We start from the raw sequence: 24,383 nt of genomic DNA on the forward strand, positions 1-24,383 counted from the left end.
ATTCTCTAAACCTCTAAACCATATAAAAGCTTTATTTTAAAGTCATCATAGACATAGAGACTCAATTGGAGAACTCATACACTCTTTCAAAACTTACTATGGTTTTGTACGCCTTAGGGTTTTGTAACCAAGTGCTTCCAAATCTTCAACGTGCATTGCAGTGAAGAAATTTGCATCCAACAACAATCAATCAGTTGATGGAAGTTAGACACTTACTAGGATCCGTGCAAAGGAAGAAATCTCTACAAGATCAAGTTCAATTGGGGATTAGAGTAAATGTTCAACTATAGGTTAATATTATGGGATAGTTCAGGGTAGTGTTAAGATTCCTTATATTTGTAATTGCTTTTTCTTGGTTAGTGCTGATGGAAATATGCATATATGCAGCGGAAAAATAACGGATCTACTTCATTCATAAAAGTTAACATGCACTATGTAAGTTTCAGAATTTGAGAACAACAGAGTGTACCTTAGAGAGGTGAATTTCAAAACCGAAGATCAAAATCACTTAGGAACACTTTCAATCTTCACTCAAATTCCATTAACGCCCAAGATGTGTGGTCTCTCAATCAGTTCCAAAGGGAGATGTCAAAAAGTGTCAAACACTTTTTGCACCACTTCACAATCGTGTTTTTCAATTCTCTCTCTACAGAAAAATTCTGTATGTTTCTCCTTTTGTGTCTAACTGATTATCTAATTGGGCTGGCCTTTTGGGCCTTTCCAATTGGGCTTAAGTGTGTGGCTTGGAGTGGAACCAAAAGGGACCAATAAGACACTAGCTCTAATGGGCCTTGGGCTTTTCTGTCAACTCTTGACAAGTCCAAAGTTACCATTAACTATGTTTAATACTACTATATAAATATAGTTGCACTCTAGGCCTTATCTATAAATTATATCCCAAGACTTTATTGTACATGCAACCCCTTCATTAAATATTCGCAGTAATACAAAGTCATGAAAAAAGACTGTCACTTTGTAGATTACTACATCTTAATTTCTTGAGTACCCGATTTAATAATTTAAAGTTATTTATTATATATTTATGAAATCCAATTCTATAAATATATACTATAGTAACTCCTTCCTAAAGTGGTTAGGCCTAACTCTCTAAATAATAAACTTATTAAACTTATCTTAAGGGAATATTTTGTATCTCCGTTAAGAGATTATGAATTCCATCTTGAGAATATATGTTCCATCTGTGTGGGCCTTTTTTGTAAGTGTTGGGCTGGGTCGCCTGCTGCTACACTAGGCCCAAAGTTTTCTTCTGGACTGAGGAGTTGGGACCAGTCTGAGAGTAAACCTTCCTGATCCGGCTTGTGCACAAACAATGCCCTTTGGTAGTCAGGTCTTTACGGTAGGCAAAACTATCACGTTAACTACAGCTGGTAGATATAATAAGAATAATAGGAATTTAAGCAAAATAGTCAGTGGGCCTTAATGAATGGTGGCCATTTTACATTATGGTATCAAAATAATGAGTGTTAGATGGAGAGTAAGGAACGTATTAAAGAAAACAAATGTTAGCCTGCCATGACAAGCTATTCCATGGAGTTTGCGTTAGGAAGGGGAACCACTCCTCTAACACGACTAATTTCTCTAAAGCAGAAATTAGCTGCTTTGAAGAAACAGGCCTAAGTGACTTGGGTTGAATGAAGTTTCTCCCTTTTGTTACTAGAGAGCATAGGTTGGAAGGGGAGAGGAAGATTAACCCATTTGGTGCATGCCAATCACTCTATTCGCTCAGTTTCTTACTTCTCTCTCCTTCTGTTTCTTTTAATCCTTTTCTTTCTTTGTTTTCTGGTTCTCCTGTTTTCGTGATTCTAGCCACTTTCTCCCAGAAGTTGCCATCCTCCCAGTCGTGCACTATAGGGCTTCTTATATAGGGCTAGCCATGCTTGGCTCTTTACCATTTTAGCCCTTAACCATTTTTGTCTGGCATGGGTTCCTTTGCCGACCATTACTAACTGGTCAGTCACCCAGCCAATGCCACTCCGCCTCAGTCAGAGAAGGCTTTTTTCAGTTTTATTTGCTCCTTGTGGCATTCTTACCTGTCATGGTGTGAAGACTTTCCCTCACTCTATCTTTCACGGCATGCACCTAGTGGTTCCCACTTAGCTTTGCCTCTTTTGGGTCGAATGCCTTCCCAGCAGGACATTGCTTCCAAAAGGCTTGAGCAGGAAACACAAAAAAATGGGTTTTTCCCTGTCCCCACCGCCAGACCATACCCCCTTACCTTTGACCCATGACCTTACCATTTCCTGTATTGGCTGGGTACAGGCTGGTGGTGCCTGGGCCTTGCGCGTGTCTTGCCTCCATGCTTATTCAAATTATGCCTGCTACTCATCTGTCTACTGCGGTCTGATCGTCAAACTGCCCAGTTTGTTGCTTATTTTTTTGGCTTCTTTTGGCATGGGCTGCTTCGCCTGACTCCTTATTTATGGCTTGCATCTTCTAAGGGCTGGGCCTTGCCCGATTGTGGGCCATTCCAAGCCTTTGTTCCCAGCCCCTGTTACTTACTTCCTGCCACACAATTCTGTTGTGCCTGCTGTGAGGTCTACTTGACCCACGCCTGCTGGGCCACTTTAGACATTTTCTGTTTATTCTTTCTCCAAAGGCCCAATGATCTTACTAGGCCCTTTGCTACTTGCAGGCTCCCATTGTCCCACCTACTTTCATTTTGGCGTCCTTGGCCCACTTGCTCTCTTGGGCATCCTTGGCCCTTTTTCAATTCTATACTTCCCATGGGCTTTTACTAACTTCTTGGGCTTCCTCGGCCCAAGTATTTTTCACCTTTCCCTTGGGGCTCATGGGTTTTCCAATGACCTTTATGCGTCTACCCAATTGATTCTCAACTTCAGCCCTAAACTCTTTGAACTTTTCAAAGGTTTCGGACTTCCGTCTCATTAGGTGCACATAACCATATCTTGAGTAATCATCCGTGAAAATGATGAAATACTCATAACCTCCTTTTGCTTGGGCTGACATAGGACCACATACATCTTTATGAACTAATTCAAGCAATTCTTGGGCTCTTCTACCTTTTGCATTAAAAGGTCATTTGGTCATTTTACCTTCCAAAAAAGATTCACAAACTGGAAATTCATCAAAGTCCATGGGCTCTAAGAGTCCATCTTGATCAGTCTTTAAATTCTATTTGAATTAATATGACCTAAACGCAAGTGCCAAAGATATGCATCACTAGAAGGAAACTTTCTCTTTAATGATTTTACATGAGAGTTATCATCTAATTCAGAATTATGTAATTCATGCTTATCAGGAGTTAAAATATAAAGATCATCCACAATATTTCCAGAATAGATAAACATTTTATCCTTCTTTATTACAACATTGTCTTTTAGGATAATACAATATCCATGTTTACCCAAATAAGTTGCAGAAATTAAATTCCTAAGAACATTAGGTACAAACAGACAGTCTTTCAATACTAAAACCCTAGACTCAAAACACAAATTAACAACACCAACAACTTCAACCGGAATTCTGCTCCCATCAACCAAAGTAAGAAACAATTCCCCTTCACTCAGTTTTCTGGTCTCCTAAAACCCTTGCGAAGAATTGCAGATATGATTAGTATAACCTGAATCGACACACCAGGAATTCGTGGGATTCTGTACCAAACATATTCCAAGAACAAAGGAAGTTTTCATACCCTTGTTCTTGGCAGCCTTAAACTTTGGACAATTTCTCTTCCAATGTCCTTTCTCACCACAATGGAAACACTTTCCTTTGAGCTTCTTTCCTTTGTCGGCAACTTCCAAAGCAATTTGCTTACCTTCTTGCTTAGTGAAGTCATTCTTCTTTTTCTTACCCTTGCCTTTCAACTTAGGTTGAGAAGTAGAAGCTTCACCCACATTGGCTTCAACACTAGAAGTACCAAGGATGCCTTCCGCCGCCACTAACTCATTCATTAATTCAGACAAAGAATAAATCTTTTTGTTCATATTGTAATTGAGTCTGAATTCCTTGAATGATTCCAGTAGTAACTGGAGTATCATATCCACTTGAGATTCTTCATCAATGTCGGCACCTAAAACCTCTAAAGTATTCAAATTAGAGATCATTGTAAGACAATGCTCTCTCACTGAACTACCTTCAGCCATTTTGGTATTATAAATTTGCCTCATGGTTTTTCGCCTTGCTGAATGGCCTTGCTCACCAAACATCTCCTTCAGACTATGCATAATGTCTGAAGCTAGTTCTACATTCTGCATTTGATGCTGTAGAACATTTGAGATAGATGCTAGGATATAGCACTTGACCATTTCATTAGATTTCTGCCAATGATCATATCGTTGTTTTTCCTCAGAAGGAGCATCTAATGAAGGAAAGCTAGGACATGGTTGAGTAAGCACATATTTGTGCTCTTCAGCAGTTAAAACAATGTCCAAATTTCTTTTCCAGTCAACATAGTTGGATCCAGTCAGTTTGTTTTGATTAAGAATAGAAACAAGTGGGCTAAATGATGCCATGTTCAAATCTGAAAATAATAAACATGAATATAATAAGTAAACTGGACATTATCAATTTAGCATATAAACATATAGTATGGAACCTTAATAAAACCATAAAATAATATAAGCAACGACAACTCAATCCCATGTTTAAAATTCCTTGGAAGCAAGTAAATTATAAACACTATGATTGATTGAGAGCTATTCTCTTTATTAGTGCCATCATGATAACTCTTATCAAACACTAATAATATGTCGTTTTTCCTTTAGCCTCTAAGTAATAATGACATAGCTCCGAAGGGAGGTTAACATTAAACTTAGTCTAGTGTAGACCATTGACTGAATTCTATGTGAGTCATTAAGTAACTCCACGGTAGCGTGGTCATTCTTAATGTAAAAACACATATTATTCATCATTAAGAAGTTTAACTTGTAGTACCATGAATTAAACACCCTTCGAAGGGAGCAAGGCATATACGCCAAGGCGAGGTGCTTAATCACACTACTATAAACCGTGAGATCCAACCCTTGTATCTCTCTCCCACTAGATGTTTTAAAATAAAGATTTTTAAATTTAAAACATGCATGAACTAATTACACATAGCCTTGCTCTTTATATATGTAAAAACACTTAGGAAAAATTCTGAATCCACAGTCCTTGATCGATCGAGGAAAGTTTTGGTTGCTCGATCGATCCTCAACAGATTCTCGATCGATCGAGAAAAAGTTCTACGAAGCTCGATCGATTCTCAACGGATCCTCGATCGATCGAGAGATCTTCTGTCAGCTGGATAGATGCTCGACAGATCCTCGATCGATCGAGCGTCGCGAATTTTGAATTTTTTAGAATTTTTCTAAGACAGTTTTTCTATGTTTTCATGTACAAAACAACCAACATACGATCATAATGAACATAAATTGATATCAAAACTAAATTACATTGATGCTATAGCCTTAAAGTTTAGTTTAACATACTTAAACTAAAAATTAAACAACATCATAACATCAAAATCAGTTTTTATCAATCAATAATTTCAACAATCATGTAGAAAACAAATTTCTAACAACATGAAACTATTGTCTATAATTCTGAAACTATAAACATGTTAAATAGATACGAAATGAAGACCACTCTGATACCATTTGATGGAAATATGCATATACGCAGTGGAAAAATAACGGATCTACTTCATTCATAAAAGTTAACATGCACTATGTAAGTTTCAGAATTTGAGAACAAGAGAGTCTACCTTGGAGCGGTGAATTTTAAAACCGAAGATCAAAATCACTTGGGAACACTTTCAATCTTCACTCCAATTCCACTAACACCCAAGATGTGTGGTCTCTCAATCAATTCCAAAGGGAGAATGTCAAAGTGTCTAACACTTACATGCAACACTTCACAAAAATAGTGTTCTTTCAAATCTCTCTCTACAGAAAAATTCTGTATGTTTCTCCTTTTGTGTCTAACCGATTATCTAATTGGGCTGGCCTTTTGGGCCTTTCCAATTGGGCTTAAGTGTGTAGCTTGGAGTGGGACCAAAAGGGACCAATAAGACACTAGCTCCAATGGGCCTTAGGCTTTTCAATCAACTCTTGACAAGTCCAAAGTTACCATTAACTATATTTAATACCACTATATAAATATAGTTGCACTCTAGGCCTTATCTATAAATTATATCCCAAGACTTTATTGTACATGCAACCCCTTTATTAAAAATTCGTAGTAATACAAAGTCATGAAAGAAGACTGTCACTTTGTAGATTACTACATCTTAATTCCTTGAGTACCCGGTTTAATCATTTAAAGTTATTCATTATATATTTATGAAATCCAATTCCATAAATATATACTTTAGTAACTCCTTACTAAAGTGGTTAGGCCTAACTCTTTGAATAACAAACCCATTAAACTTATCTCAAGGGAATATTTTGTATCTCTGTTAAGAGACTATGAATTCCATCTTGAGAATATATGTTCCATCAACACTAAATGTGGTTGCCCAACATACTGAGGTTTTGACCATTACTCTAGATCTCACTCCTGATATATCAAAGCAACCTACACCTCATAATCAAGTCCATTATTCTCTTAGGATTAAGAGTTCATGCAAATACAAGTCGTGAGTTTATTATTCAATTGACAGCCATTAGGAGAATAATAAAACTCACAGCAGTCTAGTTCAACATGTCTTAACTTTTAAAACATATCAACATATAAACTAGAAATCTCTATTTCCATGATCAAGACAAATCATCTTAGTTGATACGTTATAGTCTTCGCAGATGAAATGCCCAATCTCATCACCGACTACGAACTAGATTTTGAGTTTACAAGGAACTTGTGATTTACATCTTCTGTTACTAAATCACATAAATCACATACAATGCATCTCATGAACTATTTGATAATGTCTCGATATTCATGTTACCATTATTTCAGATAATAATAAAACAACTTTATTAAATACAATATTAAGTCATACACAATGTCATACATAATGTCATACATAATATCATACATAGCATCATACAATAGGATTTAAGGGCACTAATCCTAACAAGTGCATTCTTGAGAGTGGTGACCTAATAATCACCCAGTATAGTTTTTGCCTTGCAAGATGTTTTTCCCATTCGTTAATAAATCACCGTGCTTATTTTTTTCCGTTGCACTTAGTTTATTTGATGATTTGTTGGTGCCTCTATGATTTGCACGTAATTTGACATAATTAATCAACTTGAGTAATTGAATTAATTAACTGATTTCAATCTATAACCCAACCCAAAAAAAAAAGTTTTCTTATAAACAATCATATGAATTAACATCAACCCTTTCAAGAAGAGTTTTTTAGTAAAGCTTTAGGCGTTAAGAGATGGTCTCGTCCTAGCACACAATTGGGGATTTTTTCTCTAATGTAGAATCTAATGTGAAAGCATTGTTTACATGATTAACAATATCATATACAATAATCTTATTTTAGAACCTATTATATTTGATTGGAGAAACCCTTTGATGAATGGGCTAACTAAGTAGGGTTGTACTCTGAACATCAAATTTTGTTACTACCTGTGCTAGTTCCTTTGCTAACTTATAATAAAGGTTTTTTTTTTTTTTTTGAGAAAGAAAACTTTAAAACGTATATTAAGAAATAGGCAAATCTGCCTCATAAGCAACTAAGGTATGTGATGGGACATCTTCCATCCATATAGAAAAACCAGTGACATGGCGTGCATGCCTAGCTAGGTTGTGAGCTACTTTATTTTCTTCCTTACGAACCTGAGAAAACCTAATACATTGAAAAGATTTAGCAATAACTTTCACATCTTGAATCAAAAGACCAGATGAAGCTAAGGATAGCAAATCCTCCATCAATGACTTCATGAGTATTTCACAGTCACCCTCCAAAATAACCGAGTTCAGTCCCAGTTCTAGTGCAAATTCTAGGGCTCTTGCTGCTGCAATTGTTTCTATCTCCATCACAGTGAGTGGAAGAGGAATTGGTTGAGACAAGGATGCCATGACCAAGCCATTGCAGTCCCGTATTACGACCCCTACATTAGCTCTGTCCAAAGAAGTGAACAATGACCCGTCGAAATTGATCTTGTAGAACCCAGCTTGCGTAGCAGACCAGCGTGCCTCCTGCATTTGGGTCCCTACATTTGGGCCTATTCTCATTTTGGTCCCTATTTTGATTTTGCTATTATTCCATTTCCTAAAAACAGAAAATCAATTCTATTTTAGTCCCTACTGTCAACTTACTGACAGAAAACTCCTACGTGGTGGATGAAGTGCATAGGTAGTTAGATGTTGATGTGGCTAATAAAATAATATTAAAAAATTTTGATTTGGCTTTTAGAAAATGACAAGTCAGCATTTTAATTAATAAAATATTTTTGATAAAAAAATTCAATTTAAATTGAAAAAAATTCAAAAAAAAAAAACTTTTATTTTAAAGATTGAGAAAAAAATTATAGAAATTATTTTAATTTTTCTTGAACTTTCATAAGAAACAAACACTAAATTAACACTCCTTCTCACTCTATGTTGGTGCTTCTGTGTTTGTGTTTGTATCTATTTCATTTTCTTTATTCTTTTAAGATAAACCAAAAAAGTAAAATCAAAATAAAAATAAATTAATAAATAAACCTTATCTCTCTCCCTTAGTCTTTGTGTTTGGCATCTTTCTTTTTCTTCTTTCCTTTAAGATTCAAGTCCATGACTTGCTATTTTGGCGAGAAGCATTGAAGCCACGGCTCCCCATAACGACGGTGCTAAGTCCAAGCCTCTCAACTTCAAGACAAAGTCTTTCCTTCATATTGTGATCCTTCACAATATGGATCTTGAATGGAATTTGTGCCTCCACGAACAACTAGGCCAGATCATTGGCTTGTTTGTGGCTGTATCTTTTTTTGTTCAATCTCTGAAGTTCTCTTTCTCTCTCTCTCTCTCTCTGCTTGAATACCTCTTCCTCTCTCTTGTTTGATTTTGGTGACTTTGTTGGCATGGGTTTATTAACTAATTAGTGGGTTTGGTGATTGATCGGTGGGGTGGATCGTTGGTTTGGTGATTGATTGGTAGTAGTGGTGGTGATTGGTGGTTTGATTTGTTCAAGTGAGTTTTGGATTGAATGGTTGGTTGGTCTGATTGGTGATCGTTGGTTGGGTTTGTTCTTGGTGTGAGTTTCAGACTTACTTAGGGTAGGTTTGTTGGGTTCAACTTGCTTGAGATGGTGTTTTTTGGGATTGAGATTTTTTTTGGTTAGGTTGGTTGTGTTGTATTTTGGATTGATTTGGTACTTTGGGGCTTTGGGATTTGATGATTTTGCAGGGTTTAACAAAATGGAGGCTTTGAGATTTATGATTTTTTTTGGGTTTTTTGTTTGTTTGTTGGCTAAGAAAATTTTTGGGTTCTTATTTTTGGCTGGGGAAGAACATGAAGTTCTTATTTTAGGAAAGAAGAAATGTTCTTACGAAAAAAAAATGTGCTTACGAAATGTTTTTATTAATTTAAATATTATGTGGCATTTAAAAAATGCCAAATAATTTTTTTAATAATATTTTAATGGCCAGGTCAGCACCATGTTAGTAAGCAGGGCATTTCGTCTATAACGTAGGAGTTTTCTGTTAGTGGGTCGACGGCAGGGACTAAAATAGAATTGATTTTCTGTTTTTAGGGACTGAAATAGTAGCCGTGGTACCCAAACCCAATGGTACGTCCTGAGCAAGGATTTGGACTCCCAATTTATTTGTTGATGAGTTTCCCTATACTCCTATTAGGGTAAACTTCAAACGCTGCCTTGACAGCCCAAATCTATAACCCTTGCACCTCTCACGCTTAGTCCCCTCCCTTTTCTAGTCTCTTACCTCTCATTTCACTCCTGTTTCTCACACCCAGTGCTTTCCCCACCCCTTTCTCAACCATTTTCCCTCTCCATTTATAGTCTTCTCTTAGTGGAGACCCAAATGATTACCTTTCTATCTTTTTCCATATGGCCCCCACTTCTACCTAGAATCCTTAGTAAATTGGTCAATTCTGTGAATTCTCTTGAAGCTTGCACCTGACGTCGAATAGCACTTGGCAGCAGATTCGCCCAAGGCACTAACAGCGTGCGGGGACTGATTTGAATATTGACCGTTTCCTTTTCAGTCATTCCCGACCTTCTTGTTGACTCTAGGCTGAGCCCAGTCCAATAACAATAGGCCATCTTCGAGCATCGATCCTATGGCTGTATACTGTGGCTATTGGGCTGGGTCACTGACCCCATGTCCCTACAATAGCCCCCCACAATCCCATTTTCACGAAATGAAGATTGGATTGGGGTCCTTCATTTCTGGGGTCGGTAAAATTTTTCGAAACTACTGTCACACCTTAGGAAGATCAATCATTAGCCAATAAATGCAACAGACATGACAGCTTGCACTTTGTGCATAAGTGGTCGTAATTGTCATATTGAACGATTAAGATGATCTAACGCTTCGATTATCGATGTGCGCGTGGAAAAAAATAATGGCAGACATTAATTAACTTCTTGTAGTTGTATATAATGGCATTCCCCCTATAAATAAGGTCATGGTTTCTACCACAATCTTCTTTATTTTCTTCTAAACTCAGAACCTCACTAATCTCTTCTTCCCAAGCCCCAAATCTCTCCCGAGACCAACTTTGCTAGCACAAATGCTATACTGTAAGTTCCTCCATCCCTTACCTCTTTCTTTCTTGTTCTTTCTTAGATATCCTAGTACACCAAAATGGGTTTTTCCTATCTTTTAAGCACTAGTGCAAATGTAGCGGTTTTCAAAACTAGATTTAGCATACTGTCTTGAGGGGGATATAGAGGACCAATGGTTGTCCCAGATAGTTTTCTTTCCCTTAATGGCCATATTGGAGGGTGGGGTTAGGTTCCTAGTAGACCCTCTCTTACTTAGGACCCTCAATTTTTACGGCCTCAGCCCCGACCAGTGTTTGCCAAACTTTTATAGGGTAGTTAGTTGTGTGGGGTGCCTCAACCAACTATATGGCCTGAACCTTACCTACCACGACAATGACTTCCTATACGACATTTGAGGGAGTTTGAAGAGTAGATACTACCATGGTTAGGCTAATATCGTGCCTCCCCGACTCCAATAGGTCGGTATTTTCCTTCCCAAGACTTAGCAAAAGTCTCGAAAAAAACGGATTCCAGCTTTAACTTCCTCTCTCTCTCTCTCTCTCTCTCTCTTATTTTATTTTATTTTAAAACTTCTATTATTAAATCTGCCATGTATTTTCTAACTTCTACTTGTTATGCTGTTCTCAGTTTTTTATGTAGTCTCCAAGCGATTCAAACCCGATGTGAACGTTGTACAAGTTTAGGACCTCAATTTTGTCCTACGCTCGGAGATCTTTGTCCATTATGTTGGTCAGCTTAGAGTGTCACAATGGGTTCTTGGTTGTGTACCATCTTACACCATTTATCAAGACTCCGTTGGTGCTTTAATAGCTAGAAGCCCCCTCCTATCCTATCTAGACGTTAGCCTACCAGGTTTTCTACCGAACGGTGCCACAAGCAGTGAAGCTCAGCATTTGGGACCTCGATAGGTAAAGGAGGGATCCCTTGAACCGATCATCAACGGTTCAACAAACATAGTTTTTCATGGCTGAGTCGAGCACGTACCCGTTGAAAGCCCCTGTCCCCCTTGAACCAACCAAAGACATGGTTTAACGGCGTAATATAGGCCTTGAGCGCTAGTTCCTGGACCTAACCTGTTGGGGGTCAGCCTACCCCACAATAAACACCTTAATAGACAACTCCCCCCGCATCCCATCCTTTTCGTAGGAAGAGACAAAGGGGTACTGACGAACCCACATCAGGGTCTAGCATCCTTCCTACCGAGCATTCCCCTGCCCTCCTTTCTACTGCTGCCATGACTCAGCAAGCTAGAGACACTTCTTCTGAGATGAGGCCTACTAATGAACCAGTGATCGTTGGGTCCAATGTGGCCTCCACCTCTGCACCCCCTTCCTTCGGGTGGCAATGCACCTTCATGTTGGGGGACAAATCCCTCCCCAATGACTTTTATGTCCAAACTTGGAGGAACAGCTTGGGGGGACAAGTTGTAGGGAGCTTTGGACAAGCCCTGCTGTTGCCTGAGGATATAGAGCACTACTCAGGTTCCTAGGACGAAGATCTCGTCCTCAAGTTGAAATGGCACACTATTGCTATGAGTACCCCCTTTTTCTTTTCCTCTTCTCTCTTTTTCTCTCACACTCTTTTGTTTGTTTTTTCTCTTAAGTGTATGTTCTTGGCTAATATTAACCTATAGGTTGCTTTTTGTTACTATTCCAAGCCACCCAACTAACTCACGTCGTGGAAGGTCAGCTAAAGGGTGCCATGGAGAAGGCTGATAAGGAAAAGGCTCTAAAGCATGTGGCTGAGTCCACCCTAAATGAAAAAGTACTTAAGCTGGTCACCACCGAGCGAAAGGCAGCTCTGCTGAAAGAGTGAGGCTCTACAGGGCAAGCTAGAGGAGGTAGAGACTATTAGGATGTGTGCCCTTAAATCCTATTGTAGGATGTTATGTATGACATTATGAATGACTTAATGTTGTGATTAATAAAGTTGTTTTGTTATTATCTAAAATAATGGTAACATGAATATTGGGACATTATGATATAGTCTATGAGATGCATAGTATGTGATTTAGTTACAAAAGATGATTTGTCTTGATCATGGAAATGAAGATTTTTGGTTGGTATGTTTATATGTTTTAAAAGTTAAAACATATTGAATTGGACCGCTGTGAGGTTTTTATTCTCCAAACGACTGTCAAATAAATAATAAACTCACGACTTCTATTTACATGAACTCTTAATCCTAAGAGGATAATGGACCTAATCATGAGGTGTAGGTTGCTTTGATATATTAGGAGTGAGATCTAAAGTCGCGGTCAAAATCTCAGTATGTTGGGCAGCCACATTTAGTGTTGATGGAACATATATTCTCAAGATGGAATTCATAATCTCTTAACGGAGATATAAAATATTCCTTGAGATAAGTTTAATGGTTTGGTTATTTAGAGTGTTAGGCCTAACCACTTTAGTAAGAAGTTACTAAAGTATATATTTATGGAATTGGATTTCATAAATATATGTTGACTAACATGAAGGATTAAACCGGGTAGTTAAGGAATTGAGATGTAGTAATTTACAAAGTAGCTATCTACATTCATGACTTTGAATTACTACGAATATTTTACGAAGGGGTTGCATGTACAATAAAGTCTTGGGATATAATTTATAAATAAGGCCTAGAGTGCAATTATATTTATATAGTGGTATTAAATATAGTTAATGGTAACTTTGGACTTGTCAAGAGTTGACAGAAAAGCCCAAGGCTCATTGGAGCTAGTGTCTTATTAGTCCCACTCCAAGCCACACACTTAAGCCCAATTGGAAAGGCCTATAAGACCAGCCCAATTAGATAATTAGTTAGATGTTAAGGGAGAAACATACAGAATGTATGGAAGTGTAAGAGACACTATTGTGAAATAGTGTGTATTTGAGTGTGAGACACATTATCATTCTTTCTTAGAAACTGATTGAGAGACCACAGCAAGTACTTCCAATCTTTGTTTTGAAATTCACCACACCAAGGTTCGCTCTCTTGTTCTTGAATTCTGAAATATACATCGTGCATGTTATCAATTGTGAATGAAGTAGATCCATTTATTTTTTGCTGCGTATGTTTTGTATGAGATACAAACCATGATTATTCCAACAATTGGTATCAGAGCCAGGTTTTCAATTTCCAATTTGTATAACATGTTTTGTGAGTTTTGGAATCAAGAATGATAGTTTCATGTGTTAGAAAGTTATTTAATTGATTTTTTGCATGGTGATTGAAATTATGTTTTGATGAAAACTAAAATTGATGTTATGATGTTTAAGTTTGATATTAAGTATGTTAATTTGAACTTTAAGGCTTTAACATCAATGGAAATCAGTTTAGATATCACTCTCTGTCTATTGTATTCATATGATGGTTGTCGTTCATGAAAAACCATTTAAAACGCTTCAGGAAAAATTCTGGAAATTCGAAGTTCACGAGTTTCGATCGATCGAAAATTGCTTTCGATCGATCGAGTGAATTGGTGGCCAATCTGCTTGATTCGATTGATCCCCGATTGCTAGTAGATCGATAATTTAATTTTTTGATCGATCGAGAAGCGATTGAGTACCGATCGAGCCAGGCAGATAGTCAGGTTTGAACTTTTTAATTTTTTTGACCGATTGAGGGGCACATTCGATCAATTGAAAGAAGGAAATTTTGAATTTTTCTAAGAGTTTTCAAATTTTAAAAGTGCAAGGCTGTGTGTGATTAGATTACACATGATTTCCATATAAAAACCTTTGTTTTAAACCGTCTAGTGGGAGAGAGATACAAGGGTTGGATCTCACGGCCTTCATTATCGATTTATAGTAGTGTGAGGTAAGCACCTCGTCTTGGCTTATATGCCTCGTGATCCCAAAGGAGGGTCTTTACTTCAAAGTACTACAAGATTGAACTTACCCGTTTAAAGTAGTGTGGACAAGCACCTCGTCTTGGCGTATATGCCTCGTGATCCCAAAGGAGGGTATTTTGTTCCATGGTACTACAAGTTTAAACACTATAAAGGGAGATGAAATGTGGCTACACATAATTCTAGATAATGGTGTACACTAGACTAAGTGTAATGTTAACCACCCAAAGGAGCTATGTCATTATTACTTAGAAGCCAAAGGTAATACAGCATATTATTAGTGTATGATAAGAGTTATCATGATAGCACTAAGGAATTATAAACATGGAATTGGGTTGTTGTTGCATATATTATATTATGGTTTTATTAAGGTTTCATACTATATGCTTATATGCTAAATTGATAATGTCTAGTTTACTTATTATATTCATGTTTATTATTTTCAGATTTATCATGGCATCTTTTAGTCCACTTGTTGCTATTCTTAATCAAAACAAACTGACTAGATCCAACTATGTTGATTGGAAAAGAAATTTGGACATTGTTCTTACAGTTGAAGAGTACAAGTATGTGCTTACTCAACCATGTCCTAGCTTTCCTACATTAGATGCTTCTCTTGAGGAAAAACGGCAATATCATTGGCAGAAATCTAATGAGATGGCCAAGTACTATATCCTAGCATCTATTTTAAATGTTCTACAACATTAAATGCAGGATGTAGATCTAGCTTCGGACATTATGCTAAGTCTGAAGGAGATGTTTGGTTAGCAAGGCTGTTCTATAAGGTAAGAAACTATAAGGCAGATTTATAATACCAAAATGGCTGAAGAAACTTCAGTTAAAGAGCATCGTCTTAGGATGATCACTAATCTGAATACATTGGAAGTTTTAGGTGCCGATATTGATGGAGAATCCCAAGTGGATATGATACTCCAGCCACTACTGGAATCATTCAAGGAATTCAGACTCAATTATAATATGAACAAAAAGGTTTATTTATTGTCTGAATTAATGAATGAATTGGTGGCGGCGGAAGGCATCCTAGGTACTTCTAATGTTAAAGCCAATATGGGTGAAGCTTCTACTTCTCAACCTAAGTCGAAAGGCAAGGGTAAGAAGAAGAAGAAGAAGGACTTCACCAAGTAGGACGGTAAATAAATTGCCTTGGGAGTTGCCAACAAAGGAAAGAAAGCCAAAGGAAAGTGTTTCCATTTTGGTGAGAAGGGACATTGGAAGAGGAATTGCCCAATTTACAAAGCTGCCAAGAATAAAGGTATGAAAAGTGCATTCATTCTTGAGATATGTTTGGTACAGAATCCCACGAATTCTTGGTGTGTAGATTCAGGTTGTACTTATCATATCTACAATTCATTGTAGGAGTTTCAGGAGACCAGAAAGTTGAATGAAGGAGAGCTATTTCTTACTTTGGCTGATGGGAGCAAGATTCTAGTTGTAGCTGTTGGAGTGTTTAGTTTATGTTTTAGTTCTAGAGTTTTAATATTGGAAGACTGTTTGTATGTACCTAATGTTCGTAGGAATTTAATTTCTGCAACTTATTTAGGTAAGCATGGATACTATGTTATCCTCAAAAACAATGTTGTAATAAAGAAGGATAAAATGTTTATCTATTCTGGCAATATTGTGGATGCTCTTTATATTTTAACTCCCAACAAGCATGAATTATACAATTCTGAATTGGATAGTAGCTCTCATGTGAAATCATTAAAAAGAAAATTTCCTTTTACTTGTAATGCATATCTTCGGCACTTGCGTTTGGGTCATATTAATTCAAAGAGGATTCAAAGACTGATCAAAGATGGACTCTTAGAGCCATTGGATTTTGATGATTTTCCAATTTGTGAATCTTGTTTGGAGGGTAAAATAACCAAACGACCTTTTAATGCAAAAGGTAGAAGAGCCCAAGAATTGCTTGAATTAGTTCATACAGACATATGTGGTCCCATGTCAACCCAAGCAAAAGGAGGTTATGAGTACTTCATCACTTTCACGGATGATTACTCAAGATATGGTTATGTGTACCTAATGAGACGGAAGTTCAAAACCTTTGCAAAGTTCAAAGAGTTTAGGGTTGAAGTTGAGAATCAATTACGTAAACGCATAAAGGCCATTCAATTTGATCGAGGTGGCGAATACCTTCTTGGGGATTTCAAGGATTACCTAATTCAGAATGGGATAGTATCCCAATTGACTGCACTTGGAACTCCCCAACAAAATGGTGTAGCGGAAAGAAGGAATAGGACTATTTTAGAAATGGTTAGGTCCATGATGAGTTATTCAACTGTACCAGTTTCTTTTTGGGGATATGCACTAAAAACTGCAATGCATATTTTGAATTTAGTTTCATCAAAATCTGTTCCTAACACACCCAAGCAATTGTGGAGTGGGCACCAGGCTAGTACGAAATATCTCCATATTTGGGGATGTCCAGCACATGTGTTGAAAGGGAAGTCTGATAAGTTGGAAGCAAAAACGGAAGTATACATGTTTTAGGGTATTCAAAGGAAACTAAGGGTTATTTATTCTATAATCATAAGGATAACAAAGTGTTTGTTAGTAACCATGCAGAATTTTTTGGAAGATGATTATGTGAATAACTTTTATCCTAGGAGTAAAGTTGTTTTGGCTGAAGTAGATGAACCTGTATTTGAACAACCAATGTATGAAACTAGGGATGATGTGGCTGTATTAGACACACCACAAGATACTACTCATGAGATGTCTAGTACACACGTGCCTCGTCATAGTGGGAGAATTGTTCGGCCTCCTATAAGATTTGTAGGTTTGGGAGAAACTTATGTAGCTATCTCAGAAGAGGCTGAATCGGTTCTCTACACTTATGAAGAGGTAATGAATGATATAGATGCACATCATTGGATCTAAGCTATGTAATCTAAATTAGATTCAGTGTATTCCAATTCAGTTTGGGATCTTGTAAAGGCGCCTAACCACATTAAACCTGTTGGTTGCAAATGGGTTTACAAGAGGAAGAGAGGGATAGATGGAAAGGTTGAAACCTTTAATGCGAGACTAGTGGCGAAAGGGTATACACAAAAAGAAGGTATTGACTATGATGAAACTTTTTCGCTAGTAGCCATGCTTAAATCTATCAGAATTCTCTTATCCATTGCTGCTTATTATGATTATAAGATCGGGAAAATGGATGTCAAGACTGCATTTCTTAATGGCAATCTTGAGGAAGAAATCTACATGTTGCAACCGAAAGATTTCATAGCAAAGAACCAAGAGCATATGGTATGCAAGTTGAAAAGGTCCATTTATGGACTTAGGCAAGCATTTAGGTTATGGAACATCAGATTTGATCAAGCAATCAAGTCATTTGGTTTTGAATAAAATCTAGATGAACCATGTGTATACAAAAGACATCAAGATAAAGTAGTGATATTCCTAGTGCTTTTATGTTGATGATATTCTACTCATTGGAAATGATGTAGGGGTAATGTCATCAGTAAAGGTTTGGTCATCAAGCCAATTTGATATGAAGGACTTGAGCGAGGCTAACTATATTCTAGGGATCAAGCTTTGGTGAGATCAAAAGAATAAGATGTTAGGTTTGTCATAAGCTAAGTATATAGATAAGGTTCTAGAACGATTTAGCATGCAAAACTCCAAGAAAAGATTACTTCCTTTTAAACATGGAGTTCCTCTATCTGATGACCAAAGGCCTAAGACTCTTGAGGAAGAAAATACAATGAGACAAGTTCCTTATGCTTTTGCAGTGAGAAGTCTCATGTATGCTATGCTATGTACTAGACCGGATATCTGTTATTCAGTTGGTATGGTCAGCCGATATCAATCAAATCCAGGACTTAAACATTGGCAAGCTGTGAAGCATATTCTTAAGTATCTAAGAAGAACGAGAAGTTATGTGCTTGTTTAGCATAACGAGGATTTGATTCCCATTGGTTATACAAATTTAGATTTTCAGTCAGATCGTGATTTCAGAAAGTCCACATCAGGTTGTGTTTTCACCTTGGGAGGTGGAGCCACAAGTTGGAGGAGTGTTAAGCAACTTGTATTGCTGACTCCACCGTGGAAGCTGACTATGTTGCTGCTTGTGAAGCAGCAAAGGAAGCTATTTGGCTCAAGAAATTCCTTTATGATCTTGGTGTTGTGAGAATTGAGCAAGTTCCTATCATATTGTTCTGCGACAATAGTGAAGCGGTTACACAATCCAAGGATCCAAGGAATCACAAGAAAGAAAAGCACATAGAGAGAAAGTACCACATCATTCGAGACATTGTTGCTCGTGGAGATGTCATAGTAGCAAAGATTGATAGTGCAAAGAATCTAGCAGATCCCTTTGCCAAAGTCTTGCCCCAAAATTCTTTCGAGTCACATTTGGAGGAGATGAGAGTTAGATTAGTGCACAATAGTCTTTAGGGCAAGTGGGAGATTGTTAGGATGTATGCCCTTAAATCCTATTTTATGATGTTATGTATGACATTATGAATGACTTAATGTTGTGATTATGAATGACTTAATGTTGTGATTAATAAAGTTGTTTTATTATTATCTAAAATAATGGTAACATGTGTTAGGACATATGTGGTTCACTTGATATGAACATATGTCATTCTTTTATGTAATTGGCTAATCCTTTGACAAAACGCACTTTACTTGTATTTTGGTAGATCTAGGATATTTTTGATACTTTAAGAAACAAGGTTTCAAGATCAAGTGTTAAAGCCATGCAAGTCTGTCCAAGAAACAAGTTGAGAAGTGCTTTTTATTAAAGCTTGACAGCTGGCTCGACAACTGCATCTATCGAGCTTTAAGAAGCTGTTCCAGCCCCGTGGCTCGACAACTTCTCGACAGCACCTCGACACCTCTAGTTGTCGAGATTTAAGAAAAACAATTTTTCAGTACTGTTTTGATTCTAATCTGTGGACATGTCTTTGGGCCTTCTTTTCTCATAACCCTAAACATATTAAAGGATTAATTTAAGGACTGTCAAAGTAAGCACAAGTTGCACAAGCATTGAGCAAAGTCTATTCAAGCAATTTGTGACTGGAGACAAAGTTGCCCTAGTTCATCTCTTTGTTAAGAAGCTGCTGTGTCTTTGCACCATAGGGTTTTGTAACCAAGCATCTTCTCGTTCTTCATTGTGAGGATGAACTGAAGAACTTTGCAGCCAACATCTTTCTCAAGTTGGTGATTGAAGTCGCGTACTGGGATCCGCACAATTGGTTAGTCACGTACTGGGAGCCGTGCATTGAAAAGGAGAGATTGTCATTACAGAACAAGTCCAATTGGGTATTGGGGTAAGGGTTCAACTGTAGGTTGGTATAAGGTACTGGAATTCCATTACTTGTAACTCCTTGTTGTGATAATAGTGGATTCTCGGGAGTGGTGACCTTAAAATCACCCGGTGGGATTTTTGCCTTGGAGGTTTTCCCCATTTGTAAACAGATAGCCGTGTCAATTTATTTTTCGCTGCACTATAGTTTACTGGTGATTTGTTTGTGCTATCACACGTTTGTACGTTAATTTGATTAATTAATAAACTTGGCTAATTAATCAACTTAATCCATCACAAGGGATAAATACATTTTTGGCCTATCAACATGAATATTAGGACATTATCATATAGTCCATGAGATGCATAGTATGTGATTTATGTGATTTAGTTACAGAAGATATAAATCACAAGTTCTTTGTAAACTCAGAATTTTAGTTCGTAGTTGGTGATGAAATTGGGTATTTCATCTGCGAAAACTATAACATATCAACTAAGATAATTTGTCTTGATCATGGAAATGGAGATTTTTGGTTGGTATGTTGATATGTTTTAAGAGTTAAAACATATTGAACTAGACCGCTGTCAGGTTTATTATTCTTTTAACGACTGTCAAATGAATAATAAACTCACGACTTCTATTTACATAAACTCTTAATCCTAAGAGGATAATGGACCTGATCATGAGGTCTAGGTTGCTTTGATATATCAGGAGTAAGATCTAAAGTCATGGTCAAAATCTCAGTATGTTGGGCAGCCACATTTAGTGTTGATGGAACATATATTCTCAAGATGGAATTCATAGTCTCTTAATGGAGATATAAAATATTCCCTTGAGATAAGTTTAATGAGTTTTGTTATTTAGAGTGTTAGGCTTAACTACTTTAGTAAGGAGTTACTAAAGTAAATATTTATGAAATTGGAATTCATAAATATATGATGAATAACATAAATGATTAAACCGAGTACTCAAGGAATTAAGATATAGTAATTTACAAATTGGTAGTTTATATTCATGACTTTGTATTACTACGAATATTTTATGAAGGGGTTGCATGTACAATAAAGTCTTGGGATATAATTTATAAATAAGGCCTAGAGTGCAACTATATTTATATAGTGGTATTAAATATAGTTAATGGTAACTTTGGACTTGTCAAGAGTTGACAGAAAAGCCCAAGACTCATTGGAGCTAGTGTCTTATTGGTCCCTTTTGGTCCCACTCCAAGCCACACACTTAAGCCCAATTGGAAAGGCCCAAAAGGCCAGCCCAATTAGATAATCAGTTAGATGTTAAGGGAGAAACATACAAAATATATGGAAGTGTAAGAGACACTATTGTGAAATAGTGTGTAAGTGAGTGTGAGACATTTTATCATTCTCCCTTCGAAACTGATTGCAAGACCACACTTCTTGGGCGTAAAGTGGAATTGGAGTGAAGATTAAAATTATTCCCAAGCACTTCTGATCTTTGTTTTGAAATTCACCACAACAAGGTACGCTCTCTTGTTCTTGAATTCTGAAATTTACATCGTGCATTGTATCAATTGTGAATGAAGTAGATCCGTTTATTTTCCGCTGCGTATGTTTTGTATGAGATACTAACCATGATTATTCCAACAGAGACCACACTCACTAAGGCGACAAGCATAGTCTCGGCCCATGACAAGTAGCTTCCCGACCTAAAGGAGACCATGAAAGGGTGTGAGCAAGTGTTCTACAACATGAGGTTCACTAACATCGAGATTTCAGTAAGTGCGGTTGTCTTTCAAGCTCTGAGACTCACCTTTTCGTAAGGTTGGACGGCAGTTGTGAATGCCATTGGCCTCCTTGAGTATTCGGTGTTTAGGAACCCCAACCAAATACCCTTGACCAACGATCCACTAGTACAGGTCCCAACCTAGTGATGGAAATATGCATATACGCTGCGGAAAAATAACGGGTCTACTTCATTCATAAATGTTAACATGCACTATGTAAGTTTCAGAATTTGAGAACAAGAGAGTGTACCTTGGAGCGGTGAATTTCAAACCAAAGATCAAAAGAACTTGGGAATACTTTCAATCTTCACTCCAATTCCACTAACGCCCAAGCTGTATGGTCGCTCAATTAGTTTACAAAGGGAGAATGTCTAAGTGTCTAACACTCACATACACACCATTTCACAATAATGTTTTTTTTTCTTACTTGCAGAAAATTCTGTATATTTCTCCCTTTGTATCTAACTAATTGGGCTGGCCTTTTTGGGCCTTTCCAATTGGGCTTAAGTATGTGGCTTAGAGTGGGACCAATAAGACATTAGCTCCAATGGGCCTTGGGCTTTTCTGTCAACTCTTGACAAGTCCAAAGTTACCATTAATTATATTTAATACCACTATATAAATATAATTGCACTCTAAGCCTTATTTATAAATTATATCCCAAAACTTTATTGTACATGCAACCCCTTCATAAAATATTCGTAGTAATACAAAATCATGAAAGTAAACTGCCACTTTGTAAATTATTACATCTTATCCTTGACTACCCGGTTTAATCCTTTAAAGTTATTCATCACATATTTATGAAATCCAATTCCATAAATTTATACTTTAGTGACTCCTTACTAAAGTGGGTAGGCCTAACTCTCTGAATAACTGAAACCATTAAACTTATCTCAATGGAATATTTTATATCTCTGTTAAGAGACTATGAATTCCATTTTAAGAATATATGTTCCATCAACACTAAATGTGGTTGCCCAACATACTGAGATTTTGACCGTTACAATAGATCTCACTCCTGATATATCAAAACAACCTACACCTCATGATCAAGTCCATTATTCTCTCAAGATTAAGAGTTCATACAAATATAAGTCGTGAGTTTATTATTCAATTGACAATTGTTGGAAGAATAATAAATCTCACAACGGTCCAGTTCAATATGTCTTAACTCTAAAAACATATCAACATACCAACTAGAAATCTCCATTTCCATGATTAAGACAAATCATCTTAGTTGATATGTTATAGTCTTCGCAGATGAAATGCCCAATTTCATCACTGACTACGAACTACATTTTGAGTTTACAACGAACTTGTGATTTACATCTTCTGTGACTAAATCACATAAATCACCTACAATGCATCTCATGGACTATATGATAATGTCCAAATATTCATGTTACAATTGTTTTAGATAAAACAAAACAACTTTATTAATCACAACATTAAGTCATACATAATGTCATGCATAGCATCATACAATAGGATTTAAGGACACTAATCCTAACACCTAGGAGTAGCTTGATGAGGAAGATGATGAAGAGGGGGAGGAAAGCCCTAGCATGACAGAGTTGGCTGAACAAATTGACTCTCATGTAAAGGTGATCAACGTGGACAACGGGCCACTAACGTCGTTCCCGAGGGTTAGGGTGCCCAGTAGTGAGCTTAAGACCGACCCTTCCAACAACCGGTGACGTTTCTTTGGCCACACCTGACGTGACCCAGGGTCCGGTCCCTTAAGGATGCCGAACTGCTAATCACTTTTTGTCTTTTCTTATTATTTATTTTGAATTTGCTACGTTTTATGTACTCATTTAAGTGTGCATTTTTTTTTTTTAATGTATTGAACATTATTTCGTTTGTTATACATGGAGATTGAACTCTTTAAATTTGTATGTTCGATTAAATTCTTTTCTTACAATTTGGATTATTACAGCCCTTTGATCAGCATGTAATTCTGTAATGGAACCCTTTGATCCTGAACATTGCACTATTACAACCTTCGAGTGATATCATTTTAATGAAATTGTCTTAAGTATTTATGGTCGGCATGGCACTTTTTTAACCAACCCCCATTGATTTGAATATTGCGTCATTACAGCCTTTGAATAACATTGTGAAACTCCGTTAACAAATCTCATAGATTTGAGGGAAATGCCACTAACTAAAGGAATTGCAATTTAAATAATATAATTGAGGTCTTTTAATTAGTCGATGATCTGCCTAGGGCAGACTTGTTGTCTTTTAATTAGTTGGGGTTAGGCTGAGACTAAGCATCTGTCCTTAGTAATAATTTGTTAAGTTGGGGTTAGACCGAGGTTAGAGTTCTGTCCTTAGTAATAATTTGTTAATGTTTCCACCTAGACGGTGACCGAGGTCAGGCTGAGGCTATGATTCTGTCCTTAGAAATAATTTGCTAAGGTTTCCACCTAGTTGGTGATAGGGGTTAGATCGAGGCTAGGCTTCTGTACTTAGAAATAATTCACTAAGGTTTCCACGTAGTTGTGACTAGGGTCAAGCTGAGGCTAGGCTTTTGTCTTTAGTAGTAATTTGTTAAGGTTTCCACCTAGTCGGTGACTAGGGTTAGGCCGAGTCTAGGCTTCTGTCCTTGCTTCCACCTGGTAAACATTGCAGAAAATAACTTAACAAGTATTTAGCACTACAAATCAAAAAGCAACTAGGTTCATTCTATATCCTGTCTCCTATTTACAACACAAGACATATGCAATAACAACTACCATCAAGGATAATATTTTTTCAGATTGCTCACGTTCCAAGGTTGGGGTAATGGTCTTTCTTCCATAACTTCTAAGTAGTAAGCCCCTATACCGGCCACGACAATCACTCGGTAAATTTTCTCATATT

General features: G+C 37.0%; 1 protein-coding gene across 1 annotated transcript; it reads right to left on the reverse strand.

Annotated features, from left to right (window-relative positions):
• Positions 1–7,617: 7,617 nt before the first annotated feature.
• Positions 7,618–8,121, reverse strand: LOC142605796 (uncharacterized). The gene has a single exon (XM_075777233.1). The coding sequence runs from the start codon at positions 8,119–8,121 to the stop codon at positions 7,618–7,620; it is 504 nt and encodes a 167-aa protein (XP_075633348.1).
• Between the last annotated feature and the right edge of the window lie 16,262 nt (positions 8,122–24,383).

Source organism: Castanea sativa, chromosome 8, assembly GCF_040712315.1.
Source record: "Castanea sativa cultivar Marrone di Chiusa Pesio chromosome 8, ASM4071231v1".
In the NCBI taxonomy this organism is placed as follows: Eukaryota; Viridiplantae; Streptophyta; class Magnoliopsida; order Fagales; family Fagaceae; genus Castanea; species Castanea sativa.

Excerpts from the sequence above, each read along its gene's own strand:
- LOC142605796 (XM_075777233.1), bottom strand. The coding sequence starts at position 8,121 with ATGCAGGAGGCACGCTGGTCTGCTACGCAAGCTGGGTTCTACAAGATC.